Source organism: Gossypium raimondii, chromosome 10 (assembly GCF_025698545.1).
Source record: "Gossypium raimondii isolate GPD5lz chromosome 10, ASM2569854v1, whole genome shotgun sequence".
NCBI classification, from domain to species: domain Eukaryota; kingdom Viridiplantae; phylum Streptophyta; class Magnoliopsida; order Malvales; family Malvaceae; genus Gossypium; species Gossypium raimondii.
Window position 1 is genome coordinate 58,061,276 of NC_068574.1, and position 16,836 is coordinate 58,078,111.

At 27.5% G+C, this 16,836-nt stretch overlaps 2 protein-coding genes across 6 annotated transcripts; both read left to right on the forward strand.

Annotated features, from left to right (window-relative positions):
- Positions 1–335: 335 nt before the first annotated feature.
- LOC105775859 (transcription factor bHLH123) lies at positions 336–8,151 on the forward strand. 5 transcript variants are annotated; one of them, XM_052621917.1, is made up of 10 exons: positions 336–651; positions 834–961; positions 2,108–2,165; positions 3,017–3,138; positions 3,459–3,547; positions 6,058–6,246; positions 6,369–6,449; positions 7,197–7,292; positions 7,415–7,474; positions 7,915–8,151. In XM_052621917.1, exons 2-10 carry the CDS (start codon positions 877–879, stop codon positions 8,068–8,070), a joined length of 936 nt encoding a protein of 311 aa, XP_052477877.1. In that variant the 5' UTR covers positions 336–651; positions 834–876; the 3' UTR covers positions 8,071–8,151. The 5 variants fall into 5 exon arrangements, with proteins under 5 accessions (XP_052477877.1, XP_052477879.1, XP_052477880.1 ...); XM_052621919.1 differs by having other exon boundaries at positions 7,936–8,151; XM_052621920.1 differs by having other exon boundaries at positions 7,227–7,292.
- A 1,569-nt stretch (positions 8,152–9,720) lies between these two features.
- On the forward strand, positions 9,721–12,243 carry LOC105778633 (zinc finger protein GIS2). The gene is made up of 4 exons (XM_012602367.2): positions 9,721–9,800; positions 9,942–10,082; positions 11,316–11,408; positions 11,556–12,243. Exons 2-4 carry the CDS (start codon positions 9,976–9,978, stop codon positions 12,073–12,075), a joined length of 720 nt encoding a protein of 239 aa, XP_012457821.1. The 5' UTR covers positions 9,721–9,800; positions 9,942–9,975; the 3' UTR covers positions 12,076–12,243.
- The last annotated feature ends 4,593 nt before the right edge of the window (positions 12,244–16,836 follow it).

Here is a 16,836-nt window from a genome sequence, read left to right on the forward strand (position 1 = left end):
ATGCAATTGTCGAAATGTCACTTTGAGCTCGATAGTGGAACTTCTAGAAAAATTTAACAACCTAGTGACTTAAATAAAAAATTTTGAATAATTCAGTGACCAATTTGTATTTTTTTTTTTCAATTTAGTATCCAAAACAAAAACTTACTTATAGATTAGTAATTATTGGTATGGTTTACCCATAAAACTGTGAAAGTTCAAGAGATAAAAAAATTAAATGAGAGTTAAAATGATTTTAGTAAAATTGTATCATCAAAAAAGTCATTAGAGAATTTTGAGCAAAATGAACTCAGAGGTTATATATTGCCATCTCTACAACTGAGTTTATACTGAGTTGATTCATCACCAAGTTTAAGTTTTGACAATTTCTTTTTTCAATAATTAATCCATTCCCATTAATGAAACGAAGTCAAAGTTTTATTTGAAAGTGACATTAAACTGATCATCAATCTTGCCAGCAATGAAGAGCCACCCTTTATGCTTATATATTCCCATCCTTTGATGACTCACCTTGGAGACGTTTCATATTTATTTTCATGCAATAAAAAAACTATGATCTCACTGTTTACAAATCTTACTCTATAGCTTGAATTTACATCCCCTCTTCATCTGCTTCATTTCGTCGTTTGCCGGTGCCGGCTCCGATCTGAGGTGAGCTTATGATTTTTTTTTCGGCATTCTTTTTTGAAGTTTATTATTATGATTTTTTTACGTTTTTCGAAATCTTTGAATTCGGGGCGCGACAGTTTACGGCTCAGATTGTATGTTAATGTATAGTGTTTTGCGAATTTATCAAAAATTTCCCAAATTGTTGTCTCATTTTGAGATTACAGCTTCTGATCTTTGAGCATGGAAGGTGTTTGATATAATTTCTACATGAAGAAAAACCCGAACCAGTTATTGATCATGAGAAACGCTCTTCTTTCGAGTTTGCCACTGCCCTCACAGTTCTACAACATTGGTATGTATGTGTGTGTATATATATATATATTTCTAAATCCACGAGATTAATCTAAAAAATAGAGAAAGAAGCTCTGTATTCGAATCGTGGATATCATTCCGTAACTATTCAGTTTTAGGATGTTTCTCTCGCGTTTAGAGTTGGAGGTATTGTCTCTTAGATCAGTGGCGACTCCGGGTTTTGATTTAATCTTTTAAAAATTATAAAAATATAGACTATTAAAATAGTAAATTTACATTTTTACTATTATAAAAAAATATACAATTTAATTTCGGTCTTCCAAAAAGAATCTTCGGACTTTGCCTGAGTTCACTAAATTATTAGTATATTTATGTTTTGGTCACTTAATTTTAAAAAGTTATAAAATGGTCATTGAACTAACCATGGGAGTTAAGTGAGATGACAAGGGTCTCTCCTACCTTAACCAATGGTCAAAGGTTCAATCTTCACCCTGGATATGGAGCAACTTTAAAATTCATGACCAACATCTATCCCCTTAATGAATCTATAGAATTTGAATGATTAGTTATTGGGCTCGCTCTGGTAGATACCTTGAGAAAAAAAAAAGATCATTAAACTATTTAAAAGTTTTTATATAAATCACTGGACTGTTAAATTTTTTAACAAAAAAAGTCCAACTAGCGAGCTCCAAGCGATTATTTGATGATCAATACGGTGGATAAGTATTCATCGGTGAGTAAAAGAGTATACCTTATATCCAAGTCAATGTAACAATCAGTGTTGGAGATTAGAGAAGAAATTTGCTTGGATTTCGATTCGTAGATTCATGACACTCGAAATTGATTCATGAAAAAAAAATTTGAACTGTATAAGAGAAGAGGAATGAGAGCTTTCGATTGGTTAAATAAAAACTTTCAAATAATTCAATAATCATTTTATAACTTTTGATATTGAGTGACCAAAATATAAATTTACTAATAATTTAATGACTTTAGGTGTAATTTACTCTTATATACCTAAGAAAGACAATATATAGGGTGATGCCGGAAAAATGTCTTAGAATCTTATGAAAAAATGATTGCATAAAGTGACAAGGTTAAACCTCGGAATCACAATAGGTTTTCTTTTGACTTGATAAAATATATGATATGGTTTTGTACTTATTTTTGCTGTCTCTCTTTACAGGAAACAATGAAGCTCAGATGTCATATTTGGATGTCCTTATGCGGATGGAAACTATAGGGTATATATTCTACCTTAACTAAAATATAGTTTTATGCAATAATTAATTAAGAATATAAAGTTTTTATATCACATAAATTTATATTAACTAATTGATTTGAGTAAATTTGAAAGAAAATGTCGTTTTTAAAAAACATTTGGGATTTAGGTTTTTAGAAATAGATCGATTTTGGAGCGTTTTCTTCTTACGTGTCTAAAAACGTGTTTTCTTTAATAACTTGATATACCAGCTCCTTTGTATTTTTTTATTTTTGTTTTAATTTTTTAAATAAAATGTGAGTAAAAGAGGAATCGATCTTAGGACTCAAGGATAAAATCACTAATATTTAACCATCTAATCAAAGAAGTTGATGTATTAACAAATGTGAGTAGAGGAGGAATCAAACTCAGGACTTAAAGACAAAACCATTAATATTTAATCATCTAATCAAAGAAGTTGATGTATCGGGTTATTAAAGAAAACGCATTTTGTAAAATGCATTTTCAGACACGTCAGAAGGAAACTCTTCCTGCAAGACGCGTTTTTTGTTTTTCCCTCCAAAATCGATCTATTTCTCTCACTATCTTTCAATATTAGCATATATTACTAATTTACCCAATTGATGCCTCAAAATAAAATATTTTTTTTTGCCAAGTATAATAATAAAATGGAATCTTTTGCATAAGTAAGGCTAATCCCTTCCATGGATGGGAGAAACAAGAAACTTAAATCAGAAACTCATAAATTAACTTAAATTCAAAAAAAAAATGTGTTGGATATAAATATTTAATTTTTCTCGGATTGCTACAGTGTTTGTAAAAGAAAATCCAAATTAATTGGCTGCAATATGTTCCTTTTTACACCTTTTTTAGCAGAAATGTTGAGGTGGATGATGCTTTTTCTTCGGAATCTAAAACATTCAACAATGGCGACCAGCTAGGATATGGGGCCTTTGCTGCTCCTTATCAGTCCCACTTTAACTCTGATTTACGAGGTTTGGTTAATACCTCCATCACATTTTTGCATTAGAGGGTTGGCTTTCAGGGCCTGGCTTGTGCTTAAAACCTTTCAACTATTTGACCAATTTTACTTTTAGAAAATATATAAATGAAATATATTAATATGTATATTTTATCATTAAATTTAAATAAAATATTTTTTTATTTTTTAAAATTAAAATTAAATTAGACTCATAAACACCTCGTAAGATCTTCTTTCATACCATTTCTATTTAGTTCATGATATTCATACATGAATTTTTACCTGCAAAAGTAATATCATAAAATTGTAAAAATACCCTTTGTTTGGTGTTAGATCATCAATTTGGTAGCGTCAACTTTGGCACCTATTTTCAGCCTTCTATGTCACTCAACAACAAGCTAGCAATTCCACACTTTGAATCGGTATGTAAACTCTAATCCTACTTATATATATATATATATATTTAACAAGTCATACGTACGGCAATACTATAACTTGTATATATACATATACATATATATTACAAGATCTTAAGGTTCCAATTTTCTAATTTTATAACACATGGTATACCCATTTTGTTTATATGTGACAATTCTTCATACAGCCGATCTTTAATCTCAAATCAATTAGAAAACACTCCCATAGTTCACACTTACCTTCTAAATAAATGTCTTCACTATTTTCATAAGCTCTCTAGAGCTTATTCATTTGAAAAGATTTATGAAAAAACAAAGAAAAGTATATAATAATTTTTCTATTTAGAGGTAAATCTAATTCCTCTTCAAAATGAAAAATTTTCAATTTAGTCCTCTTATAAATAGAGAAATTATAAATTAATATATTGTAAAATAGAACTTTGGCCCTCTCAAAATGAAAAATTTTCAATTCAAACCTCTTATAAGTAAAGAAATTATAAATTAATATATGATAAAATTACACTTTAACCCTTAAAATGAAAAAAAATATGTTTAATATCTTAAAAATAATGAAATTATAAATTAATACATAATAAAATTATATTTTAATTTATGAAAAATTATAATTAAAATTTTGACCTCTACTAAAGAAATTTATGAATTCGTCTCTATTTCTATTAGCTCGAGAATAACTTAGAAGTAACATTTATTTTTCTGTAAGAACTTTTTAATTTACAAATAAATTGATAAAATAAAATGTACATACTTAAGCTTTGATAACATACGCAATAGATTTTTTTTTAAATTTACAAATAAATTAATTAGATAAAGAAATGCATACTTTTAGATATAATTAAGAAATTAAAAAAGTTAATTTTAATCTCACATCGACTAAAGAATATTCTCATAACTTACTTCACTATTTTTATTAAAAGCTAATTTTAGTCCCTATTTTTATTTAAAATTTCATTTTAGTCCCACGTTGGCCAAAGAACACTCTCATACTCACACTTACCATACAAATAATTGCCAATTTTTCACTTTCATTAAAGAGTTAGTTTTATCTCACATCAACTAGATAATCCTCTCATAGCTTACTTTGAAATTTCATTCACTATTTTTATTAAAATTTAATTCTAATCTCACATTTACTAGAAAATACTCTCATATCTCACTTGGGCTTGCTTAGTAGTGCTTAAAAAGTATTTTGACTCAAAAGTACTTTTGGAAGAAAAGCTATGCTAAACAAGCTTCATTAATTATTTTCAATTAGAAATTAATTTTAAATCTTAGATAATCTCCTATAGCTCACTTTTTCATTATTTTCATAAAATTTGATTTTAATCTCTTAAAAATTAATTTTAATCCCACATCGGCTAAAATACACTCTCATACCCACACTTACCCTATAAATAAGTGTCATTTTCTTTCATATTTTTATTAAAAGTTAATTTTAATTCCACATTGACTTGAGAACACTCCATATCTCACATTTACCATATAAATAAGTGAAAATATTTTCACTATTTTCATTAAAAAGTTTATTTTAATCCCACATTGACTAGAGAATACTCTCATACATTACTTCTTCACTATTTTCATGAAAAAGTTAATTTTAATCACATATCGACTAGATAATACTCTAATAGCTCACGTCTTATTTTAATTCCACATTCACTAAAGAATACTTTAATATCTTATTTCTTTACTATTTAATCCCACATCGATTAGATAATAATTTAATAGCTTACATTTTATTTTAATCCCACATTCACTAAAGAATACTCTAATAGCTTACTTCTTTACTATTTTTATTAAAAATAATTTTAATCCCTTAAAAATTAATTTTTGTCCCACATTTGCTAGAAGACACTCTCATGCTCATATTTATCCTATAAATAAGTGTTAATTTCTTCCCTAATTTTATTTAAAAGTTAATTTTAATCTAACATTGACTACTCACCCTATAAATAAGTGTTAATTACTTACCCTAAGTGTCAATTTTTCACTATTTTCATAATTTTTTCGAGTATCTTCTTTTATGAAAATTCGAGAGAGAGCTTAAAGTTTAAAGTTATTTAAATATTATTAATATGAATGGTGGTGCTTCTAATACAACACTAACACTAAAATTTTACAAATAAATGATGATGATTTCAATATAGTGCACTTACTCGCCAAAAGTCAACAAATGGTTATGTGCAAATATTTTATATCTAAAAATATGAATTAATTAAATGTATTTTAAATTTAAATACAATAAATATGGCATCTATATAAAAGTATTAATTAAAGACGCATTGATTGTTTTATAATTATAATCAATATTATCATATGTATGTATTAAATTATTAATTAAATGATTTATTATTAAATTCAAAATATGGTATATTTTCAGAACTCTTAATATTATAACGGATAAAAAAACTAGTTTGAATATTTTCAACGTAAGATCAAGTTATGTCTTTAATCTTTGAAAACGGGTTGATTTCTTCTTCTTCTTCTTTTCCTCTCAGGACATTCAAAACTTGCAAAATGGACGAAAACGTCCTTCAATTGAGTTTCACCAAGAGCAAGCGCCATTAAATCCAACTATTGCTTTGAATGAGTGGAATAAGAACAAGAGGAAAAAGGTGTCTTCCTTTCAACAACAGCAACCTGCTCAACAAAACATTGAAACAGTACCAGGAATCAGTGATTCCAGGGTATGGAATTTGCAATATATGATGAAAACTAATGAGAAATTGAGAATGCATATATCTTTTGATATAATTTCAGTGAATAAAAAAAACCAAGTTTCAAGTTTTTCCTTTATGTTCCATTGTAGTTGAATATGCCAGTGAGGAGAAGCCAAAAGCTAAGTGACAAAATCACAGCTCTTCAAAAGTTAGTTTCCCCCTATGGAAAGGTTAGTGTTCTGTTTACATTAATTTATTAAATTATAAACTTTTGAGATGTGAAAATATAATTTTATCATTTATTAATTTATCATTTTATTATTTTTAAAGGACTAAAATGATATTTTTCCAATTTTAGGACAAAACTACAAATTTACCATATATTAATTTATAATTAAATTATTTATGGAGGATTGAAATGCTAATTTTCCATCTTTGGAGTGTCGATGCTAATTTACCATCCATTTAGGCGCATACTTATATCTAACACTTACGCTCAGTCCAAATAATATAAACTATATGACATAATCATATTCAATGTAAATGAAGGGTGAATGGGTCGTTGTATTATAAAGACTTGATCAAATTAGTTCATCTACTATTAAATAGATCAATTTAGTATTCATGCTATTGAAAATAATCAAATAAGGCCAAACTGGAATAAATTTAACATTTATTGTTTAACAAAATTAATATTTTTAAAGGTCTGTTTGAAATTGAACTGCAATTGAAAAAATAATTTTCAAGATATTATTGTACTGTAAATGTTAACTCTATTATAATTTGGAGTTAATTGATTCTTTTTAACTTTTAATAATATAAGGATTAAATTAATCCAGTTAACAATAGAAAGATTAATTTCATGCATAAAAACCAAGTCACCAACATTAAATTAAACAAACATCTTTATTTCTTTAATTAGATTGTCTATTTTTACATTAAAATTATTTGTTCTTTTTGTCTTTTGGCAAATATAGAAGCAAGTTTGGTTGAATTTATTATTGCAGACTGATATAGCTTCAGTCCTTGAAGAGGCTTCTCTCTATATCAAACTTCTACATCAACATATTCAGGTTTATAATAAATTCCTCAATAAATCATATTTCAAAATCCAAATTAAATGCTTGGCTTTTTACTAGTTTCCTTAGCTTTAAATAATTTCTCTAAATTTATTTTTTCTCCATTTTCACCCCAGAATTTGTTTCAAATGCTGAGGAGATCATACAACAGTCTGGGAGCTATTCACCCCCCACAGGTAAATCATTCTCCAATGTACTCAAATCGAAATATCAAATATTGTTTAGGAATAGGACTGAATCATGACTCGAGTTTTTTCTTCTTTTTTTTACCAAGATATTTCAATCAAAATTGATGATCAAACCTGATTTTATTGTTTTATAAACATTGATTCAAGTCAGGTTAAGTCGGGTTAAATAAAAGAACATACTGTCTGTTCTCAACCAAAATATCCTATATGGGTTAATCCAATTCATGCCAAGTTAGGTTGAGCCGATAATTCAATCTTAAAACAAGTCTAGATTTAGATTTATGTTTTTATCTTTTAAGATTTATAATTCAGTTTCAACCCTAATATAAATTTTCTAATTTCGTTGAAGTCTAGAATATTGATATATATATTTCAGTGTCAACTTTATTTATTTATTGTTTTAGAATTCCTTATAATTTGAAAAATAGAACACTTATTATTGTGAACAGGAAACTGAAAAGAAGAAGCAAGATTTAAGAGGTAGAGGACTTTGCTTGGTTCCAATTTCCTTTGCCCAAAAAGTTACAGAGGAAGAGAAGACTATTGATACTAATTCTATATCAGGAACAAATAATCATCCATAGAAAATTTTTAATACCCATATTATGTATTTAATGCATCCATTTTTAAGAGTTTATATGAGAAATTATTATTGAAGTTTTAAATTTTCATTGAGAAATATATATATATATATTAGTTTCATTTTTGCCAGGGTTTGAATGGGAGAATTACTAAAAATAATTAATTAACCAAAATTTACGGGTTTTTTTATTAAATTGATCCAAATAAATTAAATAATTACGGAAATGACTCAAAAGTAAAATCATGTACGAAAATGACCTGAAATCTACAGTGCCTACCGGTGTCGCTAGACACACCATGATTACATGTATATTTTGAAATATACATACAGGTGTTGTCGGACACAGTGATGACACTCGGAAAAAAATATTATTTTTTAAAAATTCGATGATGATGAGAGGGCAGTGTCGCCGATGTATCTGGCGACACCAACGGGCACTATAAATTTTAGGTTATTCTTGTACATGATTTTACTCTTGAGTTATTTTCGTAATTATTTATTTTGTTTAGGTTAGTTTCGAAAAAAAACCAAAATTTAAAGATGAATGATAAATACGAATACTTCCTACTAGTCTAGTTATATCGTATAAGTAAATGTATCATTTTTTTATTATCATTGATATATTTTGAATCTTTGATATTTGATTTTGAATTGATTGATATTTTAAAAAATATTTAATATATTTTTCTAAAATATATAATATATGGATATGTAAAATATTTACAAATATTAAATAAATATAAAATACTAATTAAAAACTTACAAATACAATATGTGATTCAGTAAATTCAAAATACACTAAAACAAAACAAAAAATTACCCTTATTTTGAATAATAAAATTATTTCATAAATTAATTTGATATTAATTTAATTAATATATTTTCTCAAAATATTCATGAAATCAAGTTATCTCAAATCCAATTAAATAATACACTTTTTAGCCTTATTCAAATTTGTTGATTATGTATAGGATTTACATATTATTCTGATCACTAACACATTGGCAGATATAAAAGGAAGCATGGGGTTATTGTACCTAATTTTTTAGAAATTTACATACCACCCTTTAAAATGAACTTTATTATATTAAACCTCTTAAAATTTTAAATTCTGCCCTCTTCAACCTAAAAAATATGTCATCGACGATATTAATATAAGTTTATCCCTTAAGCTGTATTTTTAGATCTGCCACTGATTATAAAAAAATACTAAACAAAAAGAGTATTTCTAGATCTGCCACTGACTATAAAAAATAATAAACAAAACGAGCCGGTATGAATGATACAAATTGATTACTATGCAACTCTAATAAGGGTGAGTTTGAATGGACGATTGGGTGCGGTGCGGTGCGTTTAGTTTACTTTTTGTCTCACGCTACAGTATCGTTACAGTATCTAATCTCACCGCCACCGCTATTTTTACACTAATCACAGGTAAACACACCGCCCATCCAAACTCACACTAAGTAATATTTTACTTTTTTTTATATCATAAATTAAATAAAAATAAAAACATATCCAAGTCCCATTTTCGATTTCGCAACACCTGAACATAATAACAGTGAGAGGAAGCAATGTTCAAAACGATGACGTATTGCTGGTTCCATCTAACTAAATAAACACGTGCTCATTCCCCCTTGAACAAACAAAAATCCCAGTTTTGAGATTTTTCTCCATTGAAACCACAGCACATTAACAAAATCCCAAATCTGAATCACTTCAATTTCACAGGTGAGTTTAAACTCCTCGTGTATATATATACACGTATATACACGCGTACTACATACGTATGTAAACTGTAAAGTCTTTCAATACTGTATGTTCTTCTTTTATGATCTGAAATTCGTTAAATTTTGTTTGTTTTTCTTGTAGAATTGATGGTTTGTTTTTAGATTTTTATTAAAGAATGAGTTTCAACAGAAGCAGGAGCCTGTTAGGTGGGAAGATTTTTCGAAGCATTGATCGTGTTCCTTACCGTGATTCACCGTACTCCAGGGACCGTCGGAATAATCGGTATAAACTTTTTTTTTAATATTATTTTGATATTTAACGTTATTAAGAATCTTTGTGTATGATGATGTTTCATTCTTATTTACTTTTTGTTCTCGAAGTTCAATGTTTAAAGAATTAAGATTTAAATAATCTTTTTTTTTTCGTTTTGATCATAAAATAGATGGTTGATGTTATTTTGGTATGGAATAATTATTTAAATTTTGAAGTATCCTGTTATAATTTTCATTATTGTGAAATTGATAGAAATTTAAGTAAAATTTGTTTCTGACTGTACTGAAGTTTTGTGTGTGTGTGTGTGTGTTTTTTTTTTGGAATTCTTGGAAATGAAATGAAAAACGTTTCATGTTTGAACTTCTTTTGCTGGAAAAATTATGCAAAAAAAAAAGCTCTTTGACAATGTGAAAAGAAGGTTAAGGAATAGAGACATGGAATGCGAGGATCAAGGGTATTGCACTAGTCGAACTACCGTTTCGATATGCTCTCTGCAACTGTTTCTGGTTGACTGTTAGGGAACTAGTTCGAAGTTTTTAGGTTGTCATACCGTATATTGTTAAGGATCTCTCCACTTTGCTGCTGAAGGTAACAACGGCATGGTCCCCAAGTTCAATACTTGTTTGCTGCTAGAATACTGTGGTCGTTAGAAAGCAAACACAACTCGGACTGATATACGAGAATAATGTTTTATGATGTAGTTCATTGTTGAACACTTGAACTGCGAATTTGCTTGCTTCATTTAGTTATTCACGAGCTCTTGATTTCTAGGCCATGTTCACTTGTCAGTTTCACTTGCCACGCCTTACTTCGGTTATAATCGTGTAGGAGTTGAGGTGGTTTGCTTGAATTTTTTAGGTACGCCAGTGTTCCCTATTTCTAGTTTTGTTCATGTGTTAAAGGGTGCCGTTAAGGCCTTACGGGTGGATACAAATATTAAGAATATGTCATTTCGGAAAAGGGACCGGTTCATGGAACCTGCCGGAGGAGACTAGTCTGGTTATACATCATAAAGCTTGAGGTCATAAACTATCTTCAACCCCGGCATCCTTTATTTTTGCTGCGGTAGAATTTGTGGTCCCAACTTTTGAGGCTTCGGTTTAGTGCTACGGTAGATTTGAGGCTTGGGCTTATACTAGCTGCTTTTCACATTGTTCACCTTTTCTCCTTTTTGAGAAATATGCTTTTCTTTGTTTCTGTCATTTCGATTTAATTTTGGGAAACCATGTTTTTGTTTCTCAGGCAAGATTATTTGTGCAACAAATGTAAGCGACCTGGACATTTTGCAAGGGAATGTCCGGATATGACCGTGTGCAACAACTGTGGGCTTCCTGGGTGAGATGAATTCTTCCTCGTTTAAATTTTGTAGAACCTTTCACTTAAGCCAAAAGAAAAAAGGTATAACCTTCCATTTCATATTTGTTCGTTCTCAGACCATGAAATTCGTTAATGATCTGTTTTCTTCTCTTCGTTTCTTTGTAGTCACATTGCTGTCGGGTGCAACTCAACCACTATGTGTTGGAACTGTAAGGAGCCAGGGCATCTTGCTGGACAATGCCCCAATGAGCCTGTTTGCAATATGTGTGGTAAGATGGGTCACTTAGCTCGAGATTGCCTAAATCCCAGACTTCTGGCTCATGATGCAAGACTCTGCAACAACTGCTACAAGGCAGGTCACTTTGCCGCCAACTGTACGAATGAGAAGGCTTGCAATAACTGTCGTAAAACCGGTCACCTTTCTCGTGACTGCCATAACGAGCCAGTTTGCAATATCTGCAATATATCAGGTCATGTAGCCAGACAATGTGCCAAGTCGAAACTGTCATCAGACATAGGAGGCCGCTTCCGGGACATTTTTTGCCGCAACTGTGGCCAGCCAGGCCATATTAGTCAGGACTGCGTTTCCATCATCATATGCAATAACTTTGGTGGAAGGGGTCACCTTCATTACGAGTGCCCTTCAGCAAGGATGTATGACCGCAGTGGCGTACGTAGGTATTAACTACTTAACTAACCAACTTTTATAGGATTCCTTCATTAGCATTCCTTTGTTTGGCTCATCTTTATAATTTGATTTTGAATTGATTTATTCTTGAAGTGATACGCCATTGTTGTTCTGTAATTAAGGCCGCAGTTTCCTCTGCCTTGAAAATTGTCTTATTTTTCTTCAGTGGTGAATATTGGCATTAAATTTTGGAGGGAATACCTAAAATTTTAGTAAATTTGAGGGATTTAATGAGAATTTTCAAAAATTTTGGTAGGCCTAATTAGAACTTTAACAAATTTTGGAGGCTTAATGAGAGTTTTAAAAAATTTTGAAATGCTTCATGCGATTTTTCAAAGATTTTGAGAGCTTAATAAAAATTTTCAAAACAATTTACGGGTTTAATAAAATTTTCCAATATTTTGTGGGCTAAGTTCATAATTATTGGAGAAAAGTTGGTTAACATTCGGGTATAAATCATGGATATGGTTTATGTCTAATATAAATGTATACAAACTCACTCTAAATATAAGAAAATTTTATTTTAAAATGAACATTTCGAATCATACATACCATATACATGAAAAAATTTCAAAACGATTAGACTATCTTATACTTATGTATAGAGGTATGAATTAAATTATATTTTTTATGATAGTAAAAGGTAATTTCATCATTTTAATAGATTATATTTATAATTTTTTAAAAATAAATTAAAATTTTATCATTTTAGGGGGGACAAAATGTAATTTTACTATTATTAATTTAAAATTCTATTAATTATAAAATACCTAAATGGAAAGTTTTTCATTTTAGGGGAGTCAGGGTCCCTGCCAAACCCTCTGGCTTCGGCCCTACTTATGCATATGTTTAAATATTTACTGAATACAAGCGTCGAATTTGGACAATTCAAAGAAATTAAAGAATTTGGAATTTTATACTACTACTAAAATTTTTACCATAGGTATATACCTATAGAAATCACATATTCAAAAACACAAATGTTTGTTTAAAAATAATATACAATTAATATATGCGATTGACAGAATAATAAAGTGTGCATAATAAAATTAAAATATATAAAAGTATTAAAATGAAGCTTTAAAAATATTTAAATGAAGCTTTTGTTGAGTGACAAATTAAATGTTTTATTAATGCAATTCATGTGGATTCGAATCCCATTATATATATTTTTACCATGAAAAGTTTAAAATATCCTCAAATAACATTACTTATTTTAATTAGGAAAGATATTCCCATAATTTTTAACTAATTTAATGTGCGATTAACTCATAATATCGACTTAATCAGAACTTTATTGATAGTATAAGTATATAAAAGGGACTTCCTTCGTTGACATTTGCCTTGCTAATTTTTTTCTTTTACATTCTTGACAATAATGGTTAATTTTAATTTTGATCCTCTACTTTTATATATAATAGTATAGATTCTCAATAAAATGGTTAATTTTAATTTCGCTTCTCTATGTTAAAATTTGAGATTTGATCTTTATAATTGAATTTTTTATATAATTTGGTATTTCAACATTTATAATGTTATTACTTAATCTAAATGTTTTCTTTTAATTAAAATATTGATGTAAATTTAAAGAACTGTTAACATTGTTAAATTTGTTGTTAAATTCAAGTCTATTATAATGCCATTTTATTACATGATTATCGAGTGAGTACCTTTTTTATAAAAAATTAGAATATTATGCCAACAAATTTATCGGAAGAATTTTAACGATGTTAACAATTTGACTTGAATTTTTAATTTGAAAATAGAGAGATTAAATTTTAAAAGAAAAAATACAAAACTTAAAGCATGTTATAACCTTTAAATTTTAACTATATAGTCTGAAAATAATTAAACCAAGAAGTTTGGGTGAAAACCATACTATTATAAATAAAAGATGTACAAAAATAGTGGAGTTCAATTTTAGGGTAAATTACACTCAAGTTCACTAAACTATTAGTAAGTTTATGTTTTTGTCACTTAACTTTAAAAAGTTACAAAATGGTCATTTCGCTATTCGAATGTTTTTACTTAAGTCATTGAACTATTCAAAAGTTCTTAATTTAGTCATTGGACTGTAATGTTTTGTTTTGTTTTTTTAATAATTTAGAATATAGATATATATTTAAAAATATATATATATGGTTTGAAACTAATAATATTAACACAAACACAATAAAATTAGTATTTAGTACATTGACACTATTTTTTTATTTCACAAGCAACCCAAAAAAAATATTATGTTTCTTTTTAAAAAAACATATTTTTTAAATATTTCACTGTAACTCTGCAGGATACTTGTCAATCTCTTGACTTTGTTTGTGGAGTCTAAAAACTTCACTACCGATGTACCAAATATTTTTCCGATGTCATATGTATGAAATTGAAATGAAAATAAAACAATTTAAATTGTAAGTAAAAAATTAAACATATGAATACATCATATTAATAATATTAATACACTTTAATTGTATATATGACATTGTCATTTTTCTATACCACGTCAAAATGTTGTCATGTTGGTGAAAAGAAAATTCAATATCAACAAAATAGTTATAAAAATTTCGCATTGAATTGACTTGTGACACAAACTTAATCAATGATATTATCAATATTAAAATTCTATCACATGTGTATGTGTATACGTGTGAAAATCACGTATTTAAAATACGATATGTATTAAAAATAACATACAATAAATAAATAAGCAAATGCATGATTTGAAACTAATAGTTACAACACATATACAATATGTATGGGTGAAAACTTTTGTGTAGTAATATCAAAATGTACAAAAAATAAAAGAGGAAGTATTAGTTGTAGCGGTAAAGTTTAGGGGAGAGTGATCGGATGAATGAGTTGGTTCGATTGGTTTTTTTTAACCAACTTTAACATGATAAAACCAACTTGACCGATTTTAGTTGAGAAAATCAATCAAACTAAACTGATTTTGATTCGATCTATTTTTCCGATTAACCGACCTTGGGCTATTGGGTTAGGTTTATAGATTATATATAATAAAAAAATACATTTTAAATAATTTAAAAATAATATAAAATAAATTAGCTTATTCACTCGTGGCAATTCTGAGATTCAAAAACTAATGACCAATCGAATTAACCGATTAAATCAAGGTCAAAACCAAAGTCTGTCCCACGTTTTATCCCATGTTGATGGCATGATTCCAAAACTTATTATTTGTAATTTTTTATTATTTTTATTTCAAAATGTAAAAACAAAAGACAAAAATATTTTTTACTTATGTAAGGATAGTTTAATAATGATTTAATAATAGTATAAATAAATTTAAAATATTTAATAAAAATAAAAATATAACGTTAATATACTTTTAAAATAACATTTTAATCTTTTAATTGTTGCTAACATTATTGGAAAAATGTTTTTTAGTAAAAATTAATGGAAAAGTTAAAAGAAAAGACAACAAGAGATGATGTATTTTGGTTTTATTAGAAAAAGAAAACTACGTACTGTTTAGGCGTCAGCCAATAAAGATAAGTATAAATATTATTATTTTATGTATTTTTATTAAATAAATCTCCACTTAATTATTTTGGATAATTTTTCTAATTAGATTTGAAATTCAGTACCACTATTTTTAATTTTAGAAATTTTATTTTTACTCTTTTTATTTTAATTATTTGTTTGATAAAATTATGTGATATTTTTAAAATAATAAAATTTATTCTTATTGTCAATATTACACATATTCCCACCTAAGCAAATAAAATAAGTGTAAAGTTTGGTATTGATAAGTTTTCGATTTTGAATACGAGATTGTAAAATTTTTAGTATCATTTTCAGATAATAGAGTGAAAGTCGATATTTTTAAAAATTTATCAAAATAAAATAAAATAAAATAAAATATTTATTTTTATTTTTTAATGATGCTATTAATTGTTTTCTAGGTATAATTACGCTAGAGTAAATATTAATATAAATTTATTAACAACTATGCTATTATTTAAGTATTTTACGGAGTTGGTGTCACCTTCAATTGAGTCTTCAACTCTCAAATTATAAAATGTCCTTTTCTAATTAAAATAAGTTATACTATTTTAGAGTATTTTAATCTTTTCATTTTAACATAAACCAATTAAAATATGCATATGGTGATATTTGAACTCACGTAAATTGGATTTGTCAATCAAAGCTTCATTTCAATGTATATTTTATACATTATTTATTATATGCTATTTTAAACACACGTCTGTGTTCTAAATCCGTGGTTTCTACATGTATACACGTGTGATTGAATTTTTAGTATTAATAATGTTGTTAATTGTTCTGGCAAAAAAAAAATAACAATGTTGTTAATTAAGTTGTTGTCACAAGTTAACTTGGTACTGATTCAAAATCGATGACAAACTCGTGATAAATAATTGTAGTGCATTTAATATTATTTATCTGATGTATTTATGTTTTTAAAAAAATTATTTTACTCATAATTTATCTAATTTTTATTTTAATATTATACATATTTCATGCGTTTCAAATCATATACTTCATTGTTTATTGTATGTTATTTTATATCGTTATTTAAAATCTATAATTTCCACATGCATATACGTATAATAAAATTTCTAATATATTTGTTAAATCTTCTTAGATAAGATGGGTTTTTCCAAAACCCAATCGGTTTGACCCGACTAATTAAAGAACTAGACGCAATTTAAAATCTATTTTTTTAATCGAATCAAAATCTATGGGACGGAATTTTTTGTTTCCATTCCCAGTCATAGA